At 36.5% G+C, this 23,228-nt stretch overlaps 1 protein-coding gene across 5 annotated transcripts in view; it reads left to right on the top strand.

The window, feature by feature from the left end:
• The window catches only part of LOC134755153 (GTPase-activating Rap/Ran-GAP domain-like protein 3), a 125,813-nt gene that overhangs the window by 9,029 nt on the left and 93,556 nt on the right, over positions 1-23,228 (top strand). For 4 of the 5 annotated variants that reach the window (XM_063691649.1, XM_063691647.1, XM_063691646.1 and 1 more), the window contains exon 2: positions 4,173-4,202. The exons of the other annotated variant lie outside the window; for it this stretch is intronic. In XM_063691649.1, the coding sequence (XP_063547719.1) occupies positions 4,173-4,202 (30 nt within the window). The remainder of the gene's footprint in view (positions 1-4,172; positions 4,203-23,228) is intronic. 5 annotated transcript variants of the gene reach the window in all.

Below are 23,228 nucleotides of genomic sequence, written 5' to 3'. Positions count from 1 at the left end.
ACATTGCTCGACAGCAATATATTCATTCACAATAGTATTTACAGTACATATGGTGCTACTTTCTCGCACTAGTGCATAAAATAGCACTTTTCGTGTCGAAAGTTTAAAGGGCCATATGTACTGTAAAACGTTGTACGATACACGTGCGAATAGGTAATTCGCAACTCGTGTCGATTTAAAACACTCCCTGCGGTCGTGTTTTAATTTATCGCTACTCGTTTCGAATTTCCTCTTTTCCGCACTTGTATCGTAAATAACTATTTCCACCTGGTATGCCAAGGGTAAACGTTAACGACCAATATACGTGCATTAGGTATATTAGCTTTAGGTAATTCGTTCAATAGGTAAATCAAGTTTAGGGGTATCGACTATTAAGTATATCGACTTTCGGTATTACGTGGATTAGGTCTATCGACTGTAGATGTTTGGTTCGTTAGGTATAACAGCTGTAGGTAATTCGTGCATTCGGTATATCAGCTTTAGGTGTTTCGAGCAATAGGTATATCAGCTTTAGGTAATTCGTGCATTAGGTATATCAACATTAGGTATTTCGTGTATTAGGTAAATCGGCTTTAGGTATTTCGAGCATTAGGTGTGTCAATTTTAGGTAAATCGACTATAGGTAATCAGAGCTTAGGTAAAACAATATTATGTGAAACGTTCATTAGGTATTTCGTTCATTAGGTGTTATGAGCTTAGGTTAATTGACCATTAGGTATTTAAAAAAATAGGTGAATCGAGCATAGGTGATTCGATATTAGGTAAATCAATTTTCGGTATTCTGATATGTAACCATAAAAAAATGTGGAGATAGCACAGCCGAACTGCCAAAGTTTTGACAAATCGACCTCCACTGGATTCCATTTTATTTTGTCCTAAACCTAAAATGTCTAAGGTTTATTATACCTTGATGGACTTGGTTATGGTCATTCAATGGTTTTACATTGTGAGAGAGACGAAATATACCGAGCGATATATCGCAAGGCATCTTAAGGCATCTCTGCAGATGCCTTGCGATAAGATGCCGTATCTGTGTCGCCGATATATTATTGGCCGGCTTAAGACTAAACGAACAGAATGCCCGTGTGAACGTTTACTACTAAAACGGGATCCTCCAGAAAACCGTTCCCGCAAAAAACCGGACCTCAATGGGAAATTACTCTAAATAAGTACAATAAACAACCATTCACTCCCACAACGTTGTATCTTTTATGGTAATCATGTGCGAGGTAGAAACCTAATAATACTGAGTACTTAATAACGAACCGGAGAATAACAAGCTATCTGTTTATACGTGACGATAAAAGAAACGAGTGAGCACTTTCTTAATGAAGTTCTCAAAAGTTTTATGTTCGACGAGGCGCTTCGCTACTTCATACTAACGGTACTTATCCGAGTTAGTGTGGACTTGCACGAATTTCACATTAACAAATCAAAATTTTGCCAATTTGTATTAATACGTAAAAAACGTCCTCAAAGGTTGACCGCAAGCGATCCCATATAGGGAAAGTTCGCCTTTGTTGTATTTAATTCTCTTTGTAACTCTGTTTCTGGTATTTGTTTTTCTATGTACAATAAATAATATACATACACATACGTAATACATAATACCGCATACTGATACAATGAGGTTTAGTTGTAGTATTATGATAATATCTACAATTCTTTTTTCAGCTACATTAGATTCTTACCTTATGTTCAACTAAATAGTAGGTACAGTAAGCTGCAGAGATATATAGATAATTGCCCCCCATCCCCCCCCCCTCACCCTGCAAACAAGTTTCTATGCAGGGGGGTCAGTTATCTCTGCAACTTACTGTACCTACGAGCGACTGTTAATGTTTGTATTAATCTGTAGACATAGGACTCGACTAAATGAACAGTGAATAATTGAATATTTGCCACTGTTTCTTTATGTTTTAAATAAGCCCCAACATTTTGAACCATTTTGTTAAATTGACACTTACATTTCTAAAAAACCTAGTAAGCCAAGTTTTTGTACGACACTGTTTAAAATATTTATCAGTACGGTTTTTACTCACTATTATTTTTAGTCGCTTTTGGCGACATGTTTCGGATTCTTTGGGAATCCATCCTCAGGCACGAGTGTCCGCGGCGGTTGTAGGTCGTGCACTGCCCGCGCCGCCCGCCTCGTCGCTCGTTGCGCACGCGCTGATGGGGCGGGGGCGGGGGGCGCGGGGCAGTCCGCAGATCGAGTCGTCAAGTGAAGGTCTGGTAGGGCGGCTGTATCGAACGAAGTCAAGCACACTGCACTCACTATGTCCCCGCGATCGTCACAACACACTTGCCGCTTGACCCTAGGTATTATAGGCTTCCATGCAGGTGGCAACATCCAGCCTCCGTCCCGATTGAAATTAGGGCGGCGTGCAATTTTAAAGAATCCGTAACATGTCGCCAAAAGCGACTAAAAATAATAGTGAGTAAAAACCGTACTGATAAATATTTTGAAATATGTCTCACGATAGTTTAAGTGTGACACTGTTTAATTTTAAACCAGACTTGGAATATCGTATGACCAAAAGTCGGGTTCCTAGAATTTTCAGAATCATTAAAAGGGTAAATTTTGTAAACGACATTCTGATGGAATATTCTTTTTCATATTTTTTTTTACATTATTGGCACGAAATTCGCCGCATCTCTCTATCCTCCCATGATTCTCTCTTTAGATTACCCTCAGATTGTCGTATTTATTGAGCTGTCATCACTCATCAGTTACGGCTCAAAGTGCGTTGATTTCGTCTCGCTCGGATTCAAAGTAAAAATTAAAGAAGTTCAGACGTCTACTCTCTTTGTTGTTGACAAGACAGAACGTGACTGCCACTGGCACTCATGCTTAGTGTTAAGGTTTTTTTTTACATAGATATCAGAGTCGGCCGGACAAATTCGGCTCTATTTCTCTTTACCCTCTGTATTATTGCCAGCATACCTGAGATAAGCAAGCTATAATTAAAGATTACTGTTTCAACCTAATTTAAAGAGGGGGGGGGAGGTGAGTAAGCAAACCTGAAGCTATAAAGCAAACCTTAATCAATAAAGTAAATTATTTCTAATCTGCAATGTAGGCTTCGTCAAGTGGGTATTCAAAAAGCAGAGCTGAGAATAATTTCAAAATTAAATTACAAAAAGATTTTGTAAATTTGAATGTGGGGTCTACCTAATAGTGTCTAAGCAACTAATAATGTTCGAACTACCAAAAATTACCGAAGAAATAAGTAATCACTATCACTTCACTATCACTACATAGTATAAAACAAAGTCGCTTTCCGCTGTCTGTCCGTCCGTCTGTCCCTATGTATGCTTAGATCTTTAAAACTAATATTTTAATAGATAGAGTGATTCAAGAGGAAGGTTTATATGTATAAAATTTGTAAAGGTTTTATGTAAATTAGTTGAACTACCCGTGCGAAGCCGGGGCGGGTCGCTAGTTATTTTATATAAATACCATTATAAATTTAGACTCTTTTCCTTTCTCATGCAGTAATGTTTACCTACGCATTCTAAACTTGCTTCTCTGTGTTTGGAATCACATTGTTCATTGTCCTCAATTCCTAGGTTCTCAATTGCTATCATTGGATAGATTGTATGCATCTTGACCGTTTTAATAGCATGAACTAAATCCTATCCAAAACTATGTTATGGCATAAAAATAGGCTTAGGAAACCTACTGTACCTACGCCGATAAAATCAGTTGACTGAAGTCAGGGAGTTACCACACATATCGATGTAGAAATGGACTTAAGCCGGTCTCATGTTGTCGGTAGATTAAGCCCAGCTAAGTTAAGACTGCAGTGAAATATACATTTGGTGACATCACCATACACACGTTTTAATATAAATTAGATGTTTACGTGTTGCTTAATATATTTTCACTGCAGATTTGACGTAGCTGGGCTGCTTACAAAATATTATATGCCATTGAAAGTCATCAAGTGTTCTATAATCGACTAAAGAGTACGAGTAATTATGCAATTGGAAATTACGCACAAAGTATGACCGTTCCTTCCCTCCCGAGCACGAACAAAACGGGCGACGATCATTTTACTTAGTTTTATTGACACACTCGACACGAGTGTTTATCTGATCGGCTTGAGGCGGTTCCGCTTTAATAAGTGTGGTGACTCCCTAGTCATACAATTCGTCGTTTGTTTCAGACGGATGCGGCCACCATTAGAGTCCACCTGGTCAGTATTATTGCCATAAGGAGTACAATAAATTAGCTTGCCGCTGGCGTCAAGCTTGTCAACCGACCAGATAAAGGCCGCAGTAAATTTTACAAGCAAAATAAATCTGTGCCATACCAGGACATTACGGAAAGCCTAATAATTTCCGTATTCTGTATAGATGTTACGACAAATCGAACCTCGTGTCCACAGGATAAAAGGTTGATTTTGGTAAAAAGGTTTTGCAATGTTTGGTTCAAAATATAGGAGCATGTAGAAACTATACTAATGTTGGACCCTTCATTGGCGGTCTCTTCAACCTTATTTTAAGGCAGCAGTGATGACTTTCCGACAAAAATAGGGGCCAATAAAAAAAGGGGGCAGTACTTTAAAGGATCAATCATTGGATAGTACGAACCTTTTTGCGTCCAGTATTTTAGTTTTATTGCTATTGGATTACTCTCTGGCTAACATATGGCGTCCATGCAACGCCGAAACGTCAGAAATATAATTTTGTTTGATAGAATTAAAATATTCAAAATATACCCTGTATAAAGCTGTTAATAAGTGGAATTGAGAAGACAGTGATATTTCATAGGTACTTATTAGGTACGTGAATTTATTAAGATAACGAGGGATTGTAGACAGAAACAACACGAGTGACATATGATATCTTAGGTATTATTTTACCCAATTGTGGATTTAGAAGCGATTAAGCTTCATCAAAATTAATCTCTGGCGATATTATTAAAAAAAATCAGTGAAATAAATCACCACAGCATATAAAAATTACATTTGCGTTTTCAAACTTGTCAACTTTAAGTGAACTCTCAAAAACATAGATAAATAAGTAGTTATCTATGCTCAAAATTACACTAGATGGGCCCACGATCTGGTTAAAGTAGTGGAAAACCATTGGTCGAGGGCAAAGAATGACCGTTCGTTGTAGAGATCCTTTGTCCAGCAGTTGACGTCATTCGGCTGAGATGATGATGCTCAAAAAGCTCATGCAAAAAAATTGCATCGTTAAATGAACGATCGGTGTCAAACAATCCAGTTTCTCTGTAAAAACGAATTTATGATTTAACTGGGACATGAATGCTTGTATTTCCACTAACAGAGATTTGGAAAAATGTTGAAATATCGCGTTGCCTCTATGACGTCAAGCCATGCAATGTTGGGATATTCGCGGGAGGCAGTGTGTGTTATGCAACAACGTATTTTATTTTCTAGTTATGTGCAGTGTAAAACAAACTTTATATCGATGGAGTAATATATATAATAATATATAATGCGCCAGTTCTCGAGAATGGTCGTGCCACGCTCTATTGGGATCGATATATCATCACTGACAGGACTATTTTAGCCAATAAGCCTGACATTGTGATAATAGATCGATCGCAACACCGGGCCGTGCTCGTTGACATAACCATCCCCCATGATGAGAATCTCGTGAAAGCCGAGGACAAGTCCAGTAAGTACCTAGACTTGACTCACGAGATAACCGCCATGTGGGATGTTGACTCGACGATCATTGTCCCGATAGTTGTTTCAGCGAACGGTCTAATAGCGAAGAGTCTCGACCAATACCTTGAGAAACTCTCGCTAGGTGGTTGGATCAAGGGTCAGATGCAGAAGGCGGCGATCTTGGACACAGTGCGGATAGTCCGGCGGTTCCTCTCTCTGCGGCCCTGACCACCGGCAGCTTGGGCCCTGCCCCGCTGCTGGCGGCACCCTAGGTTAGGTTTTTTATAATGTGTTTATATGTATTTTGTATTGTTTTGTAAGTGTTTTTATAATTTACTTTTATATTCATATTATAAATAAGAAGAAAATAATTAAAAAGAATAATATATATATATAGGTATATATATATATATTATAATATAATGTAATATACTGTATCTTTTTACGTCAGGGATACTTTTTACGTACGATATTATGCCAATTAGAGAAGGCAGAGATCGTTATGTGCTTTATAGCGATAAGGAAAAACGCAAATAAAAACATTTGTTATCTATGTCACGATCGGGGTGAACAATCTCAAAGTAGGACACTATAGGTAGTTTCATTATCTATTAGACATTTCAAAATATTGTGTTGTATTTCCTATAGCAAAAACTCAGTAAGTTAGTTATAACTAGTAAAATATTTACAGTTATGTTCCTGACATTAAAATGAGAATGTTGCATTAATAAATGATAATAATAATAATCACTATTATTTTACAAATGTGGCCTGCGCCTGCGTCCTCTTCCGCTTAAAAGTCGTAAAAACATTCAACCCCATTTCCACCCCCTTAGGCATATAGTAAAAAAGTACTTTCTTACTGGCGCTTTATAGTCTGGCAAATACAACTCGTCAGTCAGTAAAAACCAGGAAAATTATACTCATCCTTTTGTTTCGGGTGCTATGCTGTCTTTGTTTGAAATGTTTGAAATGAAACAGTCCTGGGCCAAACTATAACAACAACTTTTGAAGAAAATTATGTTCCATATTTTAAGGTCATATTTTCATCGAATTAGGGTGTTCGTTGTCTGTTAGTATTAGGTATCAATTTAACGGGACAATTGTTTTATTGAACAGAGGATATCCAACCATAAGATAAGTCGAGTTTCGTAAACACTCACAAACTTTTAGCGCTACAATTACAAATTTGGTCTCAAGCGTTTTAGTAAGAATTTTCGGTGGAATCCTCATAAATTAAGAGCTATCGCAGGGGCAGGGTGGATGGAAATGTCTGAAATCCGCGAACTTATGCAATTGGCTTCCGTCCAAGGGCGTTTATACAGCGCATACCCAAACAAATAAATATCTAAAAGTAATATACAAATAGTAGGTATGTAGCTACATAAAGTGAGACGCCAGCATGATGACCGGAACGTACCATACTGATACGTATTGATTAATCCCATCAAAAAAATAAATGTGAAATGAGAGTTCAATATTAAGAATATGCGTCGTTGTTGACTTCGGTTTACTAAGAGAGCCTGGGGTCCACTCAGAAACCTTATCCAAACAATTGCTGTAGGCACTAGATTTTACGAGAACGATCAGGAAAACTAAGCCTTATTGGGTCTTGTGTGGTTTTCTCACGACGTATTCCTTAACTGAAAAACGATTGGTAAATATTATCGATTCTGAATAACTTTGTATTTAATGCCTACATCTAGCCCACGGTCCTAATATTAGTACGGTCACGCTCCGTGATCGTTGAGCCATTTAGGGTCTTAGCTAAATTGGTTGTTCAATAATAACCCTATGGAATGTCCAATTTAGCTGGAATCCTAAATGGCTCAACAATCACGGATCATGACTGTAGTATTAACTTCAAATAGGTAAGTAAATATAATATTGATTTAAACTTTCACGATTTTTACTTTATATTATTATTTAAAACTTATTTTACGCGATTAAGTTCCGTCGTTGTGAATAATAATAAATATAATATTTTAATATTAATATAATATTAATACAAAATACGAATTCAATCCTATTTTCTAACACTATTGATACAAAATTCATTGTCATTTGTTTTTGTACATTTGGTGAGCCGACTAAATTTTAGAGTTCAACCTGTCGCTTGTCGAGTGGCTTAACACATTCACTGCCAGCGGTCCGCTAGGCGGGTTCTTTGTTCGTAAGCGGTTTTCGCTACATACTGTTTTCCCTGGTGTTATCGGGTACGCGCATAGCGCGTAGCTCGCGCTGGCACTGAATGTAACTTGGCGTGACCGCTTGAGTACAATGTCGAGTTGAATTTCTCCGCCCCGTGACTTGCGACTTGGATATTGATACAGCTACTTACCTGTTGACAACCACTTCAACTGTTACTTTATCGATACTTTTCGAGTCAGTCATACTTATTTAATGTGTGGTGATCGCGAGTGTTTGTATATCCATGGAACCGTCCGTTATTGCCCTAAGGTAAGTTTATCCCTCGACATATAATATACTTATAACTTATAAGTAAATAATGGACAGTTCTATAAGTATTGCAGTGGCAGTGCGGATAGCAAATGAAAAAATGAAAATGAAAAATGAAAAATTGTTTATTTTGGTTAAAACATTTCACAATTTACAATTTAGTTATGCTTGGAATCTCCTTGTAAGTATTGTAAATACTTGTGGCAGAAGACCCCGCTACTACTATTAAGGGTTTATAAATAGTAACCGAACATATCATTTGAAGTAATATTTAGGTGAAGATATTATATAATTAGTATGAACTTTAGCTAAAGTAAAGTTTAACATATAATTTATTACAATTAAGTAAAATTAAAATTATTATTTAAAATTAAATTTAAAAACAAAATTATGATATAATGTTGAGAAATTAGTGCACTCAAAACAATTGAATTTACAAAATTGAGATAAAACCTGTGTGTGTGTGTGTGTGTGTGTGTGTGTGTGTGTGTGTGTGTGTGTGTGTGTGTGTGTGTGTGTGTGTGTGTGAGTGAATGTGTGTGCATATGTGTGAATGTGTTTATATAATAACCGTAGTGATTTAAATATTTTGAAATATGTCTAACGATAGTTTAATTTTGATTGATATGAATATGTTTGAAAAAGTTGTTTTTTTATTTTTATTTTATTATTGTTGCAATATTTAAGATACCTACGAAGAATTAAAAAACCTACGGTTTCGTTTCCGTAAAAACACCTCTTGTCTTTCAAAGTCGATAAAAAATGTAGCTAACCTCATGTCACCCGCCGCGTTATAAATAAAAACGAATCGATTGACACGTCATTCACAAATCACAAACATAAGCTAGTTAGAATAGTTTAGAAGCCACGGTACACACAACACAAACGTACCCTACCGATCATAGTTGATACATATACCTACTGCTAAAATCATAAATCCAAACCCCGTTATCAATGTTGCAAGTCATTGTAAATCTGGGTCGACAAACGTAAACACTGTAGGGAACCCTAATAACTTCGCCGTTGGTGCCCAACTTCGCCCAAGTAAAGTTTTAAAATAATAGTATTACCAAGAAATAGATATTAATTGAATTATCAATAAAATGAGCTGCGGAAACAGTATAAAAGTAAAAATTCTAAAATAACTTATCTTCGCCACCCGTCCCCAACTTCGGCTTATATTTTTTTTTAATGAAGATTATACTAAAACTTATTCTGAATCCTAAATGTTGAATAAATTCGCCCATGAATCCCATGAAACAATTTATATAGCGGAATTATAATTTAGTGCTAGTTAAAGGCGAATTTAGAGTACGTATATTCTTGTCAACCTAAAGGTTAATATATAATTCCCTTTTTATTGTGGGACCGACCACATTATTACAATCTATAAATTGTAAGGTTGTGAACCTTAATATGTGCAGATGTCGCTAGTGACGTCGTCACAGTTGCAATGACTAAATTCGCGTTGATTGACGGATGGTCAGCTGGCGCAATTGGTAACGCATTGAACCGGCAATCCAAGGATGTGGGTTCAAGTCCCACGTTGACCAGAGATTGATCATCGTTGATTTTTTCATTGTGATTGACATCTGTATATACAATTTATATATTCTTGTCAACCCTTATTTTCAATAAACTATGCAAAACTTGTTTGCTTTATTTCGTTTGTTTTATATACTAGAGCTATATAAACTTATAACAAACCTAGATATACCTCATTTCATTTTACATATGTGCAAAGTTTCATTACAATCCAACACGTTGTTTTAAAATGAAAACGAAACTCCGTTTTCATGGGAAGGTGAAATTCGGCCGAGCTAGCCGGGGACTCTTAAGATTCCTGCCCGCAATATTTTTCCTCAAAGCATAATAAAAGGCCTATTTGCATTACAAATACTACCTTAATTTCATATACATTAAGTCTGTGAAAATTAATTTCGGTGGATCAATTGAAGGGAAAAATGATAAGTGAGGGAATAAAATAATGTCGCTCAAATTTTACGGAAGCTGTATTCATTTTCATTCATCATTCATTTTCAAGTGACTAACCTTTCCAAATATTGATTTAATAAAATGCCGGTCAATATAATATTTCTATTAGAAAATTATGACCCTAAATAGGTAATAAGGGTGTAAATGAAAAAAGTGAAAATGCTTGTTAGGTGGATGAAGTCACGGGTAAAGCGATGAACGATGACATCTTATAAGCATTGTTCGAATTGGGCCGATGGTATAGGCGAGAACGCCCCACGTGACGTTAGCGGGTCAGACGGAAATATATTATGTACACAATAAAAATTTATTGTAAATGTACAATTGTCAGCATTTTAATACTCTTCAGGGTATCTAACCGTACATCAATAATTTTAAACTAACTACAAATTAAAAGTTTCAAAACTACTCTTTCCGTTTTAGAATAATTCATATTTCGGGAACTACTTAAATATGTATCTAGAACTTCACTATTAACTACTCAAAATTAACCAAAATATCGAAAAAAAAAAGGATTTTTTTCAGATTTTCTAGACTGTAGATCTATAACTTTTATTTATATACGATGACGGTGGCAAATAAGCCCACGGCTCACCTGCTTTTACCAGCTGCCCACCGTAGCTTACGGCCGCTTGTGCTTATCTCTGGTTAACATAGGTTTACGTACATACATAACATATTGCCCAATATTCGATCTATTACATGAGCTACATATCAGTAGGGGAAAACTGGGTCAACAAAACTATCGCTCATTCACTTTGTGCATTCAATTTGTTGTCGGTCCTGTGACGTAGGCTATACTTAAATTGACAATTTGGTAGGACATGGCTTCCTTAGAATATTAAAACTTCGAAAGATTTTATGGAACTGGAATCGTAGCTATGATGACAATAGTGCATGTGCCAAGAGGATCACATGACACATGACTTCGTTCGCATCATCCAGATTGATCCAGATACATTTCTACGGTTCCGTAGCCAAAATGTCAAAAACGGACCATTTTTAGGATTCCGTACCCAAAGGGTAAAAACGGGACCCTATTACTAAGACTCCGCTGTCTGTCTATCTATCTGTCTGCCTATCTGTCTGCCTATCTGTCTGCCTATCTGTCTGTCTGTCTGTCTGTCCATCTGTCACCAGGCTGTATCTCATGAACCGTGATAGCTAGACAGTTGAAAATTTCACAGATGATGTATTTCTGTTGCCGCTATAACAACTAAGGTCTTACAAATACAAATACTAAGGTCTTAGTGATAGGGTCCCGTTTTTACCCTTTGGGTACGAAACCCTAAAATATTATTACTGCGCTAAAATCACAATAAGAAGCGCAACGACATACTACCTACACGACACGACACATCGTATTGAAATAGTCTCGAAGAATAGTACACAAAAAAAAAGAAACGAATGATAAAGCAAGGTTTAAGCAATGTTTATATAATTGCCATAAAGAGCAATGTCATTATTATAAAGAAAATGAACTTTTTATGATTAAATTAAATCTTGCAAATTTTGGCCATTAGTGAAATAATAGAAGAAAAATATTAACTGGAGAAATTAATATTAATCTCGAAAAAAATATAGGATTAATTTAATTACCCACGGGATTAGAAATATCGGAATAATGATTAGTAAATTAATAATCTGCCTACACAATAGTTTACACTTAATTGCATCAATAGGGTTGTTTCCATCTATAAATCTTAGGGCAGAATGGTATCCCAATAAATTATTTTGGGTTATAAGAACATGTTAAACTATACCTTTAGTGGACCTCTAATGAGCATATTTTTGTAAATATTGAAATTATTGAATTTATAATATCTTTTGACACACGTCACGTGACCCATGTCGAAACGTGGTTGAATATTCTGATAAGTTTTCGAAGTTACCTACATGCGAACCATACGAGATACCTACATGAAGACCTAGAATATAAAATATATTTTTTTTACATTTTTCATACGCACAAAGATAGATATAACTCCGTAATAGATGGATACAGTCTAAGGAAAAAACGTGCCTCGAAAATCACGAAAATTTGATTCTCGATCAGATGGCGCCACTAGTTTTGGCCTACACTCGTATAGAGGGCGTTGACTGTTTCGTTTGTTATTTATAATTTTAACGCATACCAGTGAAAGAACATGGGTAAAAATCATATAAAAATAATTAATGCAAATAAAAAATCATTTATCCATATTTAAATACAATTTATCGTATTTTTATAAATATTTATTTTTAGTTTTAAAGTGTGTCGACAGATGGCAGTGAATTTACTGGGGTTACAAAATTTACTATGACAGTACCGCTCTAGTATAAGTTACTCTATGATACGCAGTTTCTCAAAAATCACGTATTCCAAGGGACTCGTCTTTTTGTGGCTAATTTGCATATTTCCTAATCAACTAACCAATTCGTGTCAGATATTTCGATCCATCAGGTACTCGTGAAAGCCAAGGATAAATAAACGAGGTTAGGCGAGCTCGGGCAGAGAATTAATAGGTGTTATCAATCTGGGGCTACCAGCGGTTGTTCAAGGCACGCACTCGCCGTCATAAGCTACTCGCAATACGATTATCTACAGTCACGACCATTGCCTACGGACAGAGCCTAAGTACCTATTATAATATCCCATTCAGGGTCACTTAACAGAAGAGTGCTTATAATTATTTCATTGGATGAAAATAATATAATTACAGTGAAATCTCGATAATCCGGCACTTCGATGGTCGGGTATACCCAGTAAACCGGCATTAAAATTGGGATACAAATGATCATTTTATGTCCTAATTTACTATGTGCGCTTACATTTTCGCCCTTCAGTCTCTTTATAAATGGCGAAGTTCCAGATAAGAGTAGTTTTTTTATTATTTAGTATTATTTTATTAAAATGTACCCACCAAAAACACTTTCATGTAAAATGTTGCCAAGACCGAAACCATAAGGCTCTGTCTCTACGCTCTACCACTACGCTACTGTCAAAAAGTTATCAGATCTCTTGTAGAGCCAAGCTTCTAACTCTACAAGCCCTAACTTTACAAACTCTACATCTTAGTCAAAATATGTGGCTTTCTACGACAGATTTCTACGACATTACTAAATAACACATCAATAATATGCACATTTGTTCTAAATTCCAGTAATCCGAATTTTCCAGTAATCCGGCTCTCTTGTGTCAGCATTAGTGCCGGATTAGATTCAACTAGGGAACAAATCAAATTATTTTACGAATTATTTTGATTTGTGTTTTTTAAGTAGTCATACTACTATATATAAATTATAACCTGCAATAGTGAGTATCATACAGTATAGAAAAAGTGACCAAGTCCACCGGTGGTCGAGGCAGGAATCGAACCCGCGTCTCTTAAGGCTGTATCTCATGAACCGTGATAACTAGTATCACGGTTCATGAGATACAGTTTGGTGACAGACAGACGGACAGCGGAGTCTTAATAGGGTCCCGTTTTTATCCTAAAAATACTAGCTGCCTACCTACCTTTAACCTTTTCGACGCCGTGTCAATCACAAAAGCTGTCACTCGGACGCCACGTCACCGAAGTGTCAAAACTGAAATTGAACTTTATGCACATGCACGTAGGTCTATGTTGATCTGTGGTCTTTGACCGATTAATCCGTCTTTGGCGTTGGACCTGCGGTGCCGATATATCCGTCATTGGCGTCCAAAGGGTTAACAATGAGCAATTTGATGCTGTTAGTTATATTTTTTATACTTTTCTCAGTCGTTGCTGTATAAGAAATTGGTTTTTGCCTAAAATTTTAAGAATAGCGGACGATGGAATAGTCCACTGTGAATTAAAATGACCTTATACAATGTCGTACATTTATCGCGTCGCGACTGTAGCATGATGTGACGGTTGACGTGTACGGTAAAGTATAAAAGCGACCAATCACTCTTTTCGGCTGACGAAATATTCGCCTAGTAAAATTTCCATGGTTGTACCTTTCCGTTGCGTACCAAGGTTGGTAAAAGAAAATTAATTGTAAAGTTCCGAAAGGGTACGCCGGCGTGAATATGTCCGTCGGATGAGAATGACTCCGATTGCTTCTGACACATTTGAACCAAAATTGGTTGTTTCTCCGTTATTACGGTAGAATAGTACTCGTATTTGCATTACTTTGCGTTCTTCATCAATTCTCATCTACTCAAAGGTTAACTGGAAGAAATCCCTTAAAGGGATAAGTTCGCCTTTGTACTGCCTATTTCTGTGCCATATTTGTGTTCTACAATAAAGAGTTTATACATACATACATACATACTTTTTAAGGTTAACAGTATGCCAGCCAACGCATAACGTGCCTTACGCTGCGTCTTACGTAGGCGAACACGTGCGAACGCGAAGCGAAGCGGCGCGGCGCGGCGGGCCCACGGCGTTCGCGTTCGCAACGAGATCGCCCACGTAGGACACTTCCATAGGTATCAAAGGATTGATTCACCCCGCTCCGCGCCGCGTTCGCGTGTTGTTCGCCTACGTAGTACGCTGCGTTAAAGGTCATGCAAAATAATTTCTCTTGAATTTAGTTATATATGTACCATTGATAACTAAAGCAAACAATGTACCTGAATAGATACATGAAGAAAATATTCGATGCCTAAAAATAACAAAGAATATCCATCTAAAGATTTCAACAAACTTTCACTACGTGGTCTGTATCAGAAATGGAGGTGCCTATACATAAACTGTAGGTATCAAGATAATTTTCAAAAAATCCGCAGAACACTACTAATTTACTTAAGGGGGCCACTGACTACCAGTCCGCCGGACGATATCGGCTTGTCAGTTGTTCGGAACTGTCAAATTTTTGTTCTAACTGACAGGCCGATATCGTCCGGCGGACGTGGGCGGACTGATAGTCAGTGGGCCCCTTTAGTTGTGAAGTGTGACATGTGAGTGTATTTGTGTTAAGTTTATTTGTGGTTTGAAGTTGTGGGATTTGCCGGCACTCGTTACGATAGGTATGTAAAATTTTACTATTAATTATTGAAACGGGCTATTTCTTTATTTATATAAACAAATAACAAAAAGTTCAGGGAAAGCCAAGCAATCGATTTATTAACAAAACATGACATGGTGCGCTGGCGCGCGGTAAATCTTGGGCACTTCACAGCAACTTTTTTTGAATCGCGGGCATTCAAGTGGTTAATGACATTAATTACACGTTTGAAAAATTCCCAACAGGATCTTGCATACTTTAACAAAATGCCGAAGTATTATCTTACAATAAAGTTCTGCAATAAGGGCCTATAAAGTGGATAAAATTATTCCTTCCCTCATCCTCAAAAAACATTAGCCGGCCAGGAGAAATCCTGCCCATGAGACCACGAAACTTACACCAAAATGTCAATTCACATTCAAATTCACAAACTTGCATCTTACTTACGTCATGGTCCTAGTTGGCAATTTCAGTAATACCCCATCTCTCCTATGACCCACAAATGACCCAAATACTCGTAGGTATCGAGCCGAAATAAGGCAACTAAGTTTGTCATACTTGAGTTGTTATGACTTTGCGACTTACACGACTTGTTAACAACAGCTCCATGCTAACGTTGCAAAACACAGAAAAACCGTCAAGTGCGAGTCGGACTCACGCACGAAAAGGCTTTCGTAACAAAAAACGGCAAAAAAATCACGTTTGTTGTATGGGAACCCCACTTAAATATTTATTTTATTCTGTTTTTAGTATTTGTTGTTATAGCGGCAATAGAAATACATCATCTGTGAAAATTTCAACTGTCTAGCTATCACGGTTCATGAGATATAGCCTGGTGAAAGACGGACAGACAGACAGACAGACAGCGGAGTCTTAGTAAGCGGAGCAAGGCCGTTTAGTATTATAAAGATGGCATGCCATATATATGCCATTGCATTGGTATAGTGACATTTTTAGGATTCCGTACCCAAGGGGTAAATACGGGACCCTATTACTAAGACTTCGCTGTCCGTCTGTCCGTCTGTCCGTCTGTCACTAAGCCGCTTTTTTACAGATGATGTATTTCTGTTGCCGCTATAACAACAAATACTAAAAACAGAATAAAATAAATATTCAAGCGGGGCTCCCATACAACAAACGTGATTTTTTTGCCGTTTTTTGCGTAATAGTACGGAACCCTTCGTGCGCGAGTCCGACTCGCACTTGGCCGGTTTTTTAACTAAGGAATTACTGCTATTTTATTTTTATCCTGTTTCGTCGAAGGGAGGAGTGGATCCGATTCCCTGGCCAGACAGTCCAGACACCAGGGGTCACGCTACATTGGCTCGCTGTCGCCCGCAAACACAAAGAATCAGAATACACAAGCAGTTTCAGTAAAGATCATAAATCGCAGCCGCGGCCTGTGACGGAGATTTTATGATGGCCGTTAGCTCCAAAATGGCCACATCCACCATGATGATTTGTCATTAAATTGGTTAACTTCACTTTAAAAACTTTCAAATGTTTGGATGCGAATTAAGAGCGCTAAAGCATAATAAAATACGCATAACAAGTTTGTTCACTCCATTTGTGCCATTTTCAATCAAAAGGGTACTTATTGTCGCTTGTCAGTAAGGCGCTATTTCCATATAGCTTCAATTACAAATCAACCTTATCGACAACCGTCACATTTTTATCCGATTACAATAAAGTCATATTCATAAAATCTGTGTGTTGTGTCGTGTGACTTCCACGTCAAATTTAATGAAGTTACTTTAGCAATTTCAATGTCGTCTCAGACATGCCGCGGCATCCTAAAGTATTTTTATGGGCATTTATTCCATTAAGCTTTATCATTGTTCAACTGATAAATCCTAGTGGGCTCCATATATCTATTATTATTTTTCGACAAAGAATAATGATTACCACCAGCGATTAAAAACTAAGAAACTAAAGCTGTATAATTCACGTTGCCCTCAACCTTGTTAATACTTATCATGATCAAAAGGACCTTGACTTCCAAGTGACTTATAACACCCATTTGTCAGCACTGGTTATCTAAAAAGGCTGATGTATGGCTGAATACTGCCACCATGTATAAAAGCTGTAACAGCCGTTGAAAAGATCATTCAATTGTTTACTGTATTCTCGCGCTACTAATACGAAATTCTGGTTCGCTAATGGTGTGGGCAGAATACCAAGCAGATATGTCCGTAACTTTACTTATCAAAGGAAGATTTGCTTTTCTTAATGTTTAAAGTTTAATTATGGCTTTAAACGTAACATTTTTAGAAAATAAACCTAGATAAACTTATTTAAGCTGCAATAACAGCTCAACATATAGAGCTTTTTATTTTTAGGGTTCTGTACCTCAAAAGGAAAAAACGGAACCCTTATAGGATCACTCGTGCGTCTATCTGTCTGTCCTGACCGCCCCCCCACCCTTAGATAACATGAAAACCTATTAGAAATGTGCGGTCAAGCGTGAGTCCGACTTACTTACTTAGTTTTTGATCCAACTCCTACGGGTTTTTAAAGACATGTAGTTTTTCACATAAAGTCCAACTCGCACTTGGCCGGTTTTATTTTACATATTTGCTCGGAAAAATTACAAAAAAACTCAATGAACATGGATATTTATTTTCCCCTCACTAGCTCAGAAAGCCGTCTTTTATCCTTTAAAACAAGCGGGGAAAAACGCATTTTGTCCACTAGTGGGGAAAGTAATTTGACCTTGGATAGAGCGTGTTTAAGGAGCTTTTGACAGATAACAAAACGTAAAACGCTCATAATAATGGTTCGTTCGATATTAATTATCATTAAATAAATGGTTTGAGAATTTAATAAAAAATACCAAATTTAGCTTTATTTAATGATTTTAAGTCATAAACCTTAAATTCCATAAAAAACATTTGTTGTTGAATGTAGTTCTAAACACACAACAAGTTGAGTCGAAGAAATGTCAACATTGTCAACAAAAATTTTCTCACCGACTCCGACACGTAAAAATACACAACTTCCAGAGTTTTCTGTTATAATATCGTATTATCGTAAAAAATGAGTTATTCCAGTGATGAAGATGATCTAACGCCTGTGGATGTTGCACTTTCCTCACTATAGTGAGGGGAAAAGTTTTGTGTTACACACGGGTGCAAATGTATTTTACTTCTTGTGTGTTAAGGCCGTTCCATCGGTTTGCCGCTGTCTCTGTCACATTTCGCAAGAAAGAACGGGAAAGATCATGCGCGCCAAGTGTCAATTTTGATCGAATTTTGTCGATTTTTATTTATTTTAAAAACGTTACCCTACAAGATCGAAATTCGAAAGCTATGAAATTACTATTTAAGTTAAGATTGTTTTTTCTTCTTTTTTTGTTTATAGTATCACATAATAAATAACCGAGTAAAGTTGGATTAAAAGTCCGAGTTAGAGGTTACTTTGGGAAATAATTGTATCGAGCGAAGTGTCATAATTCGTGTATCGGAAGCTATGATATTAAAGATAATATAGTCAAGAACTACATATATTTTTTCCACGTCTACGAAAATCAACGTCTCTTAGAAAAACAGGTACATATAAGAAGATTTTCGCTCTTCTGGCTCAGGGAACCGCCTTAAAACACTCGCTACGCTCAGGATTCTATTTTAGAACCACTCGCTTCGCTCCTGGTTCAACTATAGAATCCTTCCGCTTGCTCGTGTTTCAATTCCACACTCGCGGGTAAAATACAACTTTGCACCCTTGTATAACAAATAACTATTGTTTGTCTGTATGGAAAATGAAAACCTTTTAAAACTGTATAAAAAGAAATCGTTTATATTGCTTTTGATATTTAAAATCTACGCTCAAACCTATAAAGTGCTATTTGACATTTGCAATTTCCTTTCTTTGACGCGAACATTTGAAGCAATAACTAGAAATCCAATTTTAAAATTTAACGTCGCAAATAGAAAATATGAAAAATGGCAGAGCGACATTAAAATTAAAGGCATTCAAGCGTTTCACTATTTCTAGTCTAGCTCATATACGCATTCATCTTTGTCATACTCGTTGTTAAACATGAACTTGTCTCTTTCTCTTTCGGTGAGCGGGAGCTCGTTAGCACGTGCACATTTCTCGCTTGCCCAGGTGCGACTAAAGGCAACTTGTACAATTTGTCACAAGGTAAGCGCTTCAATTTTGGAACGCGTATAACTTACCTTGAGTTATAATAAATCATTGGTAAGTATAATAAATAATTTTAGCATCCTATTTATGTGATTCAATTTCATGTTACAGCTCATTCGGAAATAACACGTTTGGGTGATAGTAGGTTGGTAAATCAGGTTTTAGGTTACTTTCCGTTCAATTCTTTATGTAGTACGATAGGCCGACCACATTCAGGTTAACTTTTTTGGAGATAACAAAACGAGTTATCTCCGAATGGTCTGTTACATGAATTTGAACCGTATAAATAGGATGGTATAATTGCTTTTTAAGGGCGTAGTAGAGATGTGACGAGCCCATCGCCCGCTGGTTTTTCCAGTGCAATCAGTCAACGCAGGGCAGCTTGTGGCAAGCTATTGGGGAGTAGCGACCCCACGTATCCGCTTACCTTAGCCGGCCGTCCAGAGTGGAGTCTCGAGAGCTGCGTTCTCGAGGGTAGATGTGGAAACTTAAGTGGCGAGTTGGCTATATGTTTAAAGTCTAGTGAGACCTCTCTAACTTCAACCGCGGTGTTGCCCTTGAGCCATCTTAGATGTGGCTTTTTGTAGGGGCGAGTCACCGTCTGCCGAAAATAAAATTGTATAAGTACCATTTTATTAGGCAGGTCTTGTTTTATATCCCATAGCCCTAAAATTATCTTCTTCTTCTTCTTCTTCTTTCCCTTGTCCCATCTAATACTTGGCGTCGGGTTTGACATTAATAATTCTAAATAAAAAAAAATCTAAAAAAATAGTAAAACCGACTTCAAACGGGAAAAAATAGAATATTACCCGTTTTATATGCGCTAGCAAACTGATACGTTTGAAGTCGGTGCCCTGGTATAGTTTGATAAGAACAAAAGAACCAGTATTGTCACTATTTAGCTTAGCACCGACTTCAATCGTATCAGTTTGGTAGCGCGTATAAAACGAGATAATATTTTATTTTTTCCCATTTGAAGTCGGTTTTACTTTTTTTTTACATTAATTTTATTTTTCCATTTTTGGTGTTTCTTCATCTGTCTGGCCAAACTGTCACTAAACATTTTTGCACTTTGGGTAAGTTTCAAGGTCCGGATCTAAGCTATATAGATTTGAGGAGTTGGAACCCATCATCAGAATTAGACCTTAAGACAAATGTTCCTTCAGAACTTACTTGTGTTTAACAAATATAACGAAGAGGACTTAAATCGCCAAAATTGAAATATGCGTTGTTAAAGAATCCCGTTCTGGTCATCATCAGTAGTTCCAATTCATCAAATGGTACTGTTTTAGATGAAAGTGCTTGGTTTGTTAATGAAAATACTAAACCCGGTATATATATGTATGCCTATAAGATTAGAAGAGTTTCCTAGATTCCTAATTTGATGAAGCGTCATCAAAACTGGGTTTTTACAAAAACGGGACCAACTAGGGACTATATACATTCAAACAAAAAAATGATTTTCCAAATCGGCTCAGAAATAACGGAGATCTGAGGTAACATACATACAAAAAAATACGGTCAAATTGATAACCTCCTCCTTTTTGAAGTCGGTTAATTAATTTTCTTTGTTTGAATTTGGAAATCAAGTGATCTATTAAAACAGCACAAACCGAGATTTCTTACAAGAATATACACTTCTTTATTTTTAATTAAACTTTACAGGAACAGGTAAATGGTATTTACTTACGAAGTTTGCTCCAGAAAAACTACCACGGTCCAGCCACTGTTAACTAACAATTCGTAAACCTTATCACTAAGATATAAAGTCCACCGAAGGTCAGTTGTTGTCGTTAGTCTTGCTACACCGAGGCTTTATTGCTAAAAGTACTGTATAAGAAGATTAAGAAGCTTCACGAACTTGTTTTATTTTCAATTCAAAGGCATAACGCGCAGATTCGCGACAGCGTTTGTTTTTTTTTCTCATTTAAAGCGATTAATAATCTCTATATTATTTTAGAGTGTTATTATATTGGGAATAGGGAGCGTGCCTGAACTACAGTACCGGCCAATAATATATCACCTCCATGTTTTTACGGTATAACTTTTTTTTATATTTGTGAGTGACTCCCACCTCACTGCTTTAGGTAGTCTAGTAGTATTCCTTTGTACAGGCGATGAGAAAAATTGGTCTCATGTAATGGTTTTTTCTTAGAGGTTTTTTTAAATGTATTGTTAACTTCATTTTTTTACTAGAGGTTTTTTAGTAATATGCTGAGTACCCTATTGTAATTACCAGTATTTCATTGCAATATTCATCATATATTTGTATAAAATGACCAGTAAAATATGCAATCTACAAACTAACCTATATTGTTTACTCTATACAAGCTCATACAAAAACACTCAATGGTGATATATTATTGGCCGGTACTGTATGAGGGGCAGCAGCACAGGAGCCGTCAGATTTTTGGGGCAAGGCCTAAATGTGAAGTTTATGCTTGCGATGTAGATCAAAAGATGGTAGAACCTACTATGCACAAGAAAACGTACGAGAACGGAAGATGACAGCACTTACTTTATGAAATTTATGAAATAATATATAATTTATGATTATTAATGATTAACGCATGAATTAGTTTTATCTTATTATTATTGTTATTTTTATTTTTTTGACAATTCTATTTTATTTAAAGTTTATATAAGAAATTAAAACTAGGTATAAGTTCAAAATAAGTAGTTTAAGATCCAATATTGTACACCCTAGCAGGGTATCATGTACCTACTTGACCAATATGTAAGACCAGTATGTACAAATGAACATGATTACAATGGAATAAATGATATGATATGATACTTTGGCAATGTAGTACATGTTTATGATATGTGGCCACAAGATGGCAGACCCTCCAAAACGCACTGCCCAAAGATAGATATAACTACGTAACACACCATAAATTACTAACAATATAAAACGCCATGTCCTTTAAAACTTTGAAGCAATAAAATCCTTTATGCATTCCAGAGATTAGTGCACTCGTGCACATTCATATTAATCGAGGCTTTCAAGATTTGTACGAGCGAGGAACAATGACACCCCGCGTAGTGCATGGTGGGGGTAAGTAAAGCGATCGCAGCGAGATAAGGTGGTAAAAATAGGCAACTAACGGTAGCTAGCGTCTTTAACATTTCATATAAGTTATATGGCTCGAAATGGAACTTTAATTTACGTTTACTCCTGAGATAATCATTTAAATTGTATGGTATAAGGGATCATTGTAAACTGTGTGAAATGCTTAATATAACTAACGTATTTAATTTTATAATTATTAATAATGTATCCGTGTAAATAGTTTTGCAAATACAACATATTATGACACATATATTTTATATTATATTGGGTACAGTAAGTTATCCTTAAAAGATAAACATACACCATCGCGGACTTTTTTGTAGACCAATGAAAAAGAAACAATTCCACCATACATTGTGTTGTTATATCTCAAACGGATTGTGCAGCGTTTTCGATTAAAGCCCTTAGCCAGCGTGATTTTTTTCCGACTTCATTAGCAAATATCGTCATATAAACCAATTTACACAAAAACTTAACAAATATACGCATTCATAGATTTTTTGAAAATCGCTTGGTTCACCCGGGAATCGAACAGACGAAAAAAAAAAACGTTATTTTATTATATTATTCGATACAGTTAATGTTAATGATAACATTTCTCCAAGATAGACCTTCACTCACTGTGGTACAAAATATCCATAAAATCGAATATTTAGTATTTAAAGAATATTTTTAGACAAGCAAAATAAAATAAAATAAACCGGCCAAGAGCGATCCGGACTCTCCCACCGAGGGTTCCGTATTTTTTAGTATTTGTTGTTGTAGCGGCAACAGAAATACATCATCTGTGAAAATTTACGGTTCATCGGATACAGCCTGGTAACAGACAGACGGACAGCGGAGTCTTAGTAATGGGGTCCCGTTTTTACCCTTTGGGTACGGAACCCCAAAACTGAATAGTCTTTGAATGCAGTTTTTGTTTATTTTCTAAAATAAAAGAATGTTCCCTT

Source organism: Cydia strobilella, chromosome Z (assembly GCF_947568885.1).
Source record: "Cydia strobilella chromosome Z, ilCydStro3.1, whole genome shotgun sequence".
Taxonomy (NCBI): domain Eukaryota; kingdom Metazoa; phylum Arthropoda; class Insecta; order Lepidoptera; family Tortricidae; genus Cydia; species Cydia strobilella.
This window is presented reverse-complemented; position numbering and strand designations above follow the sequence as displayed.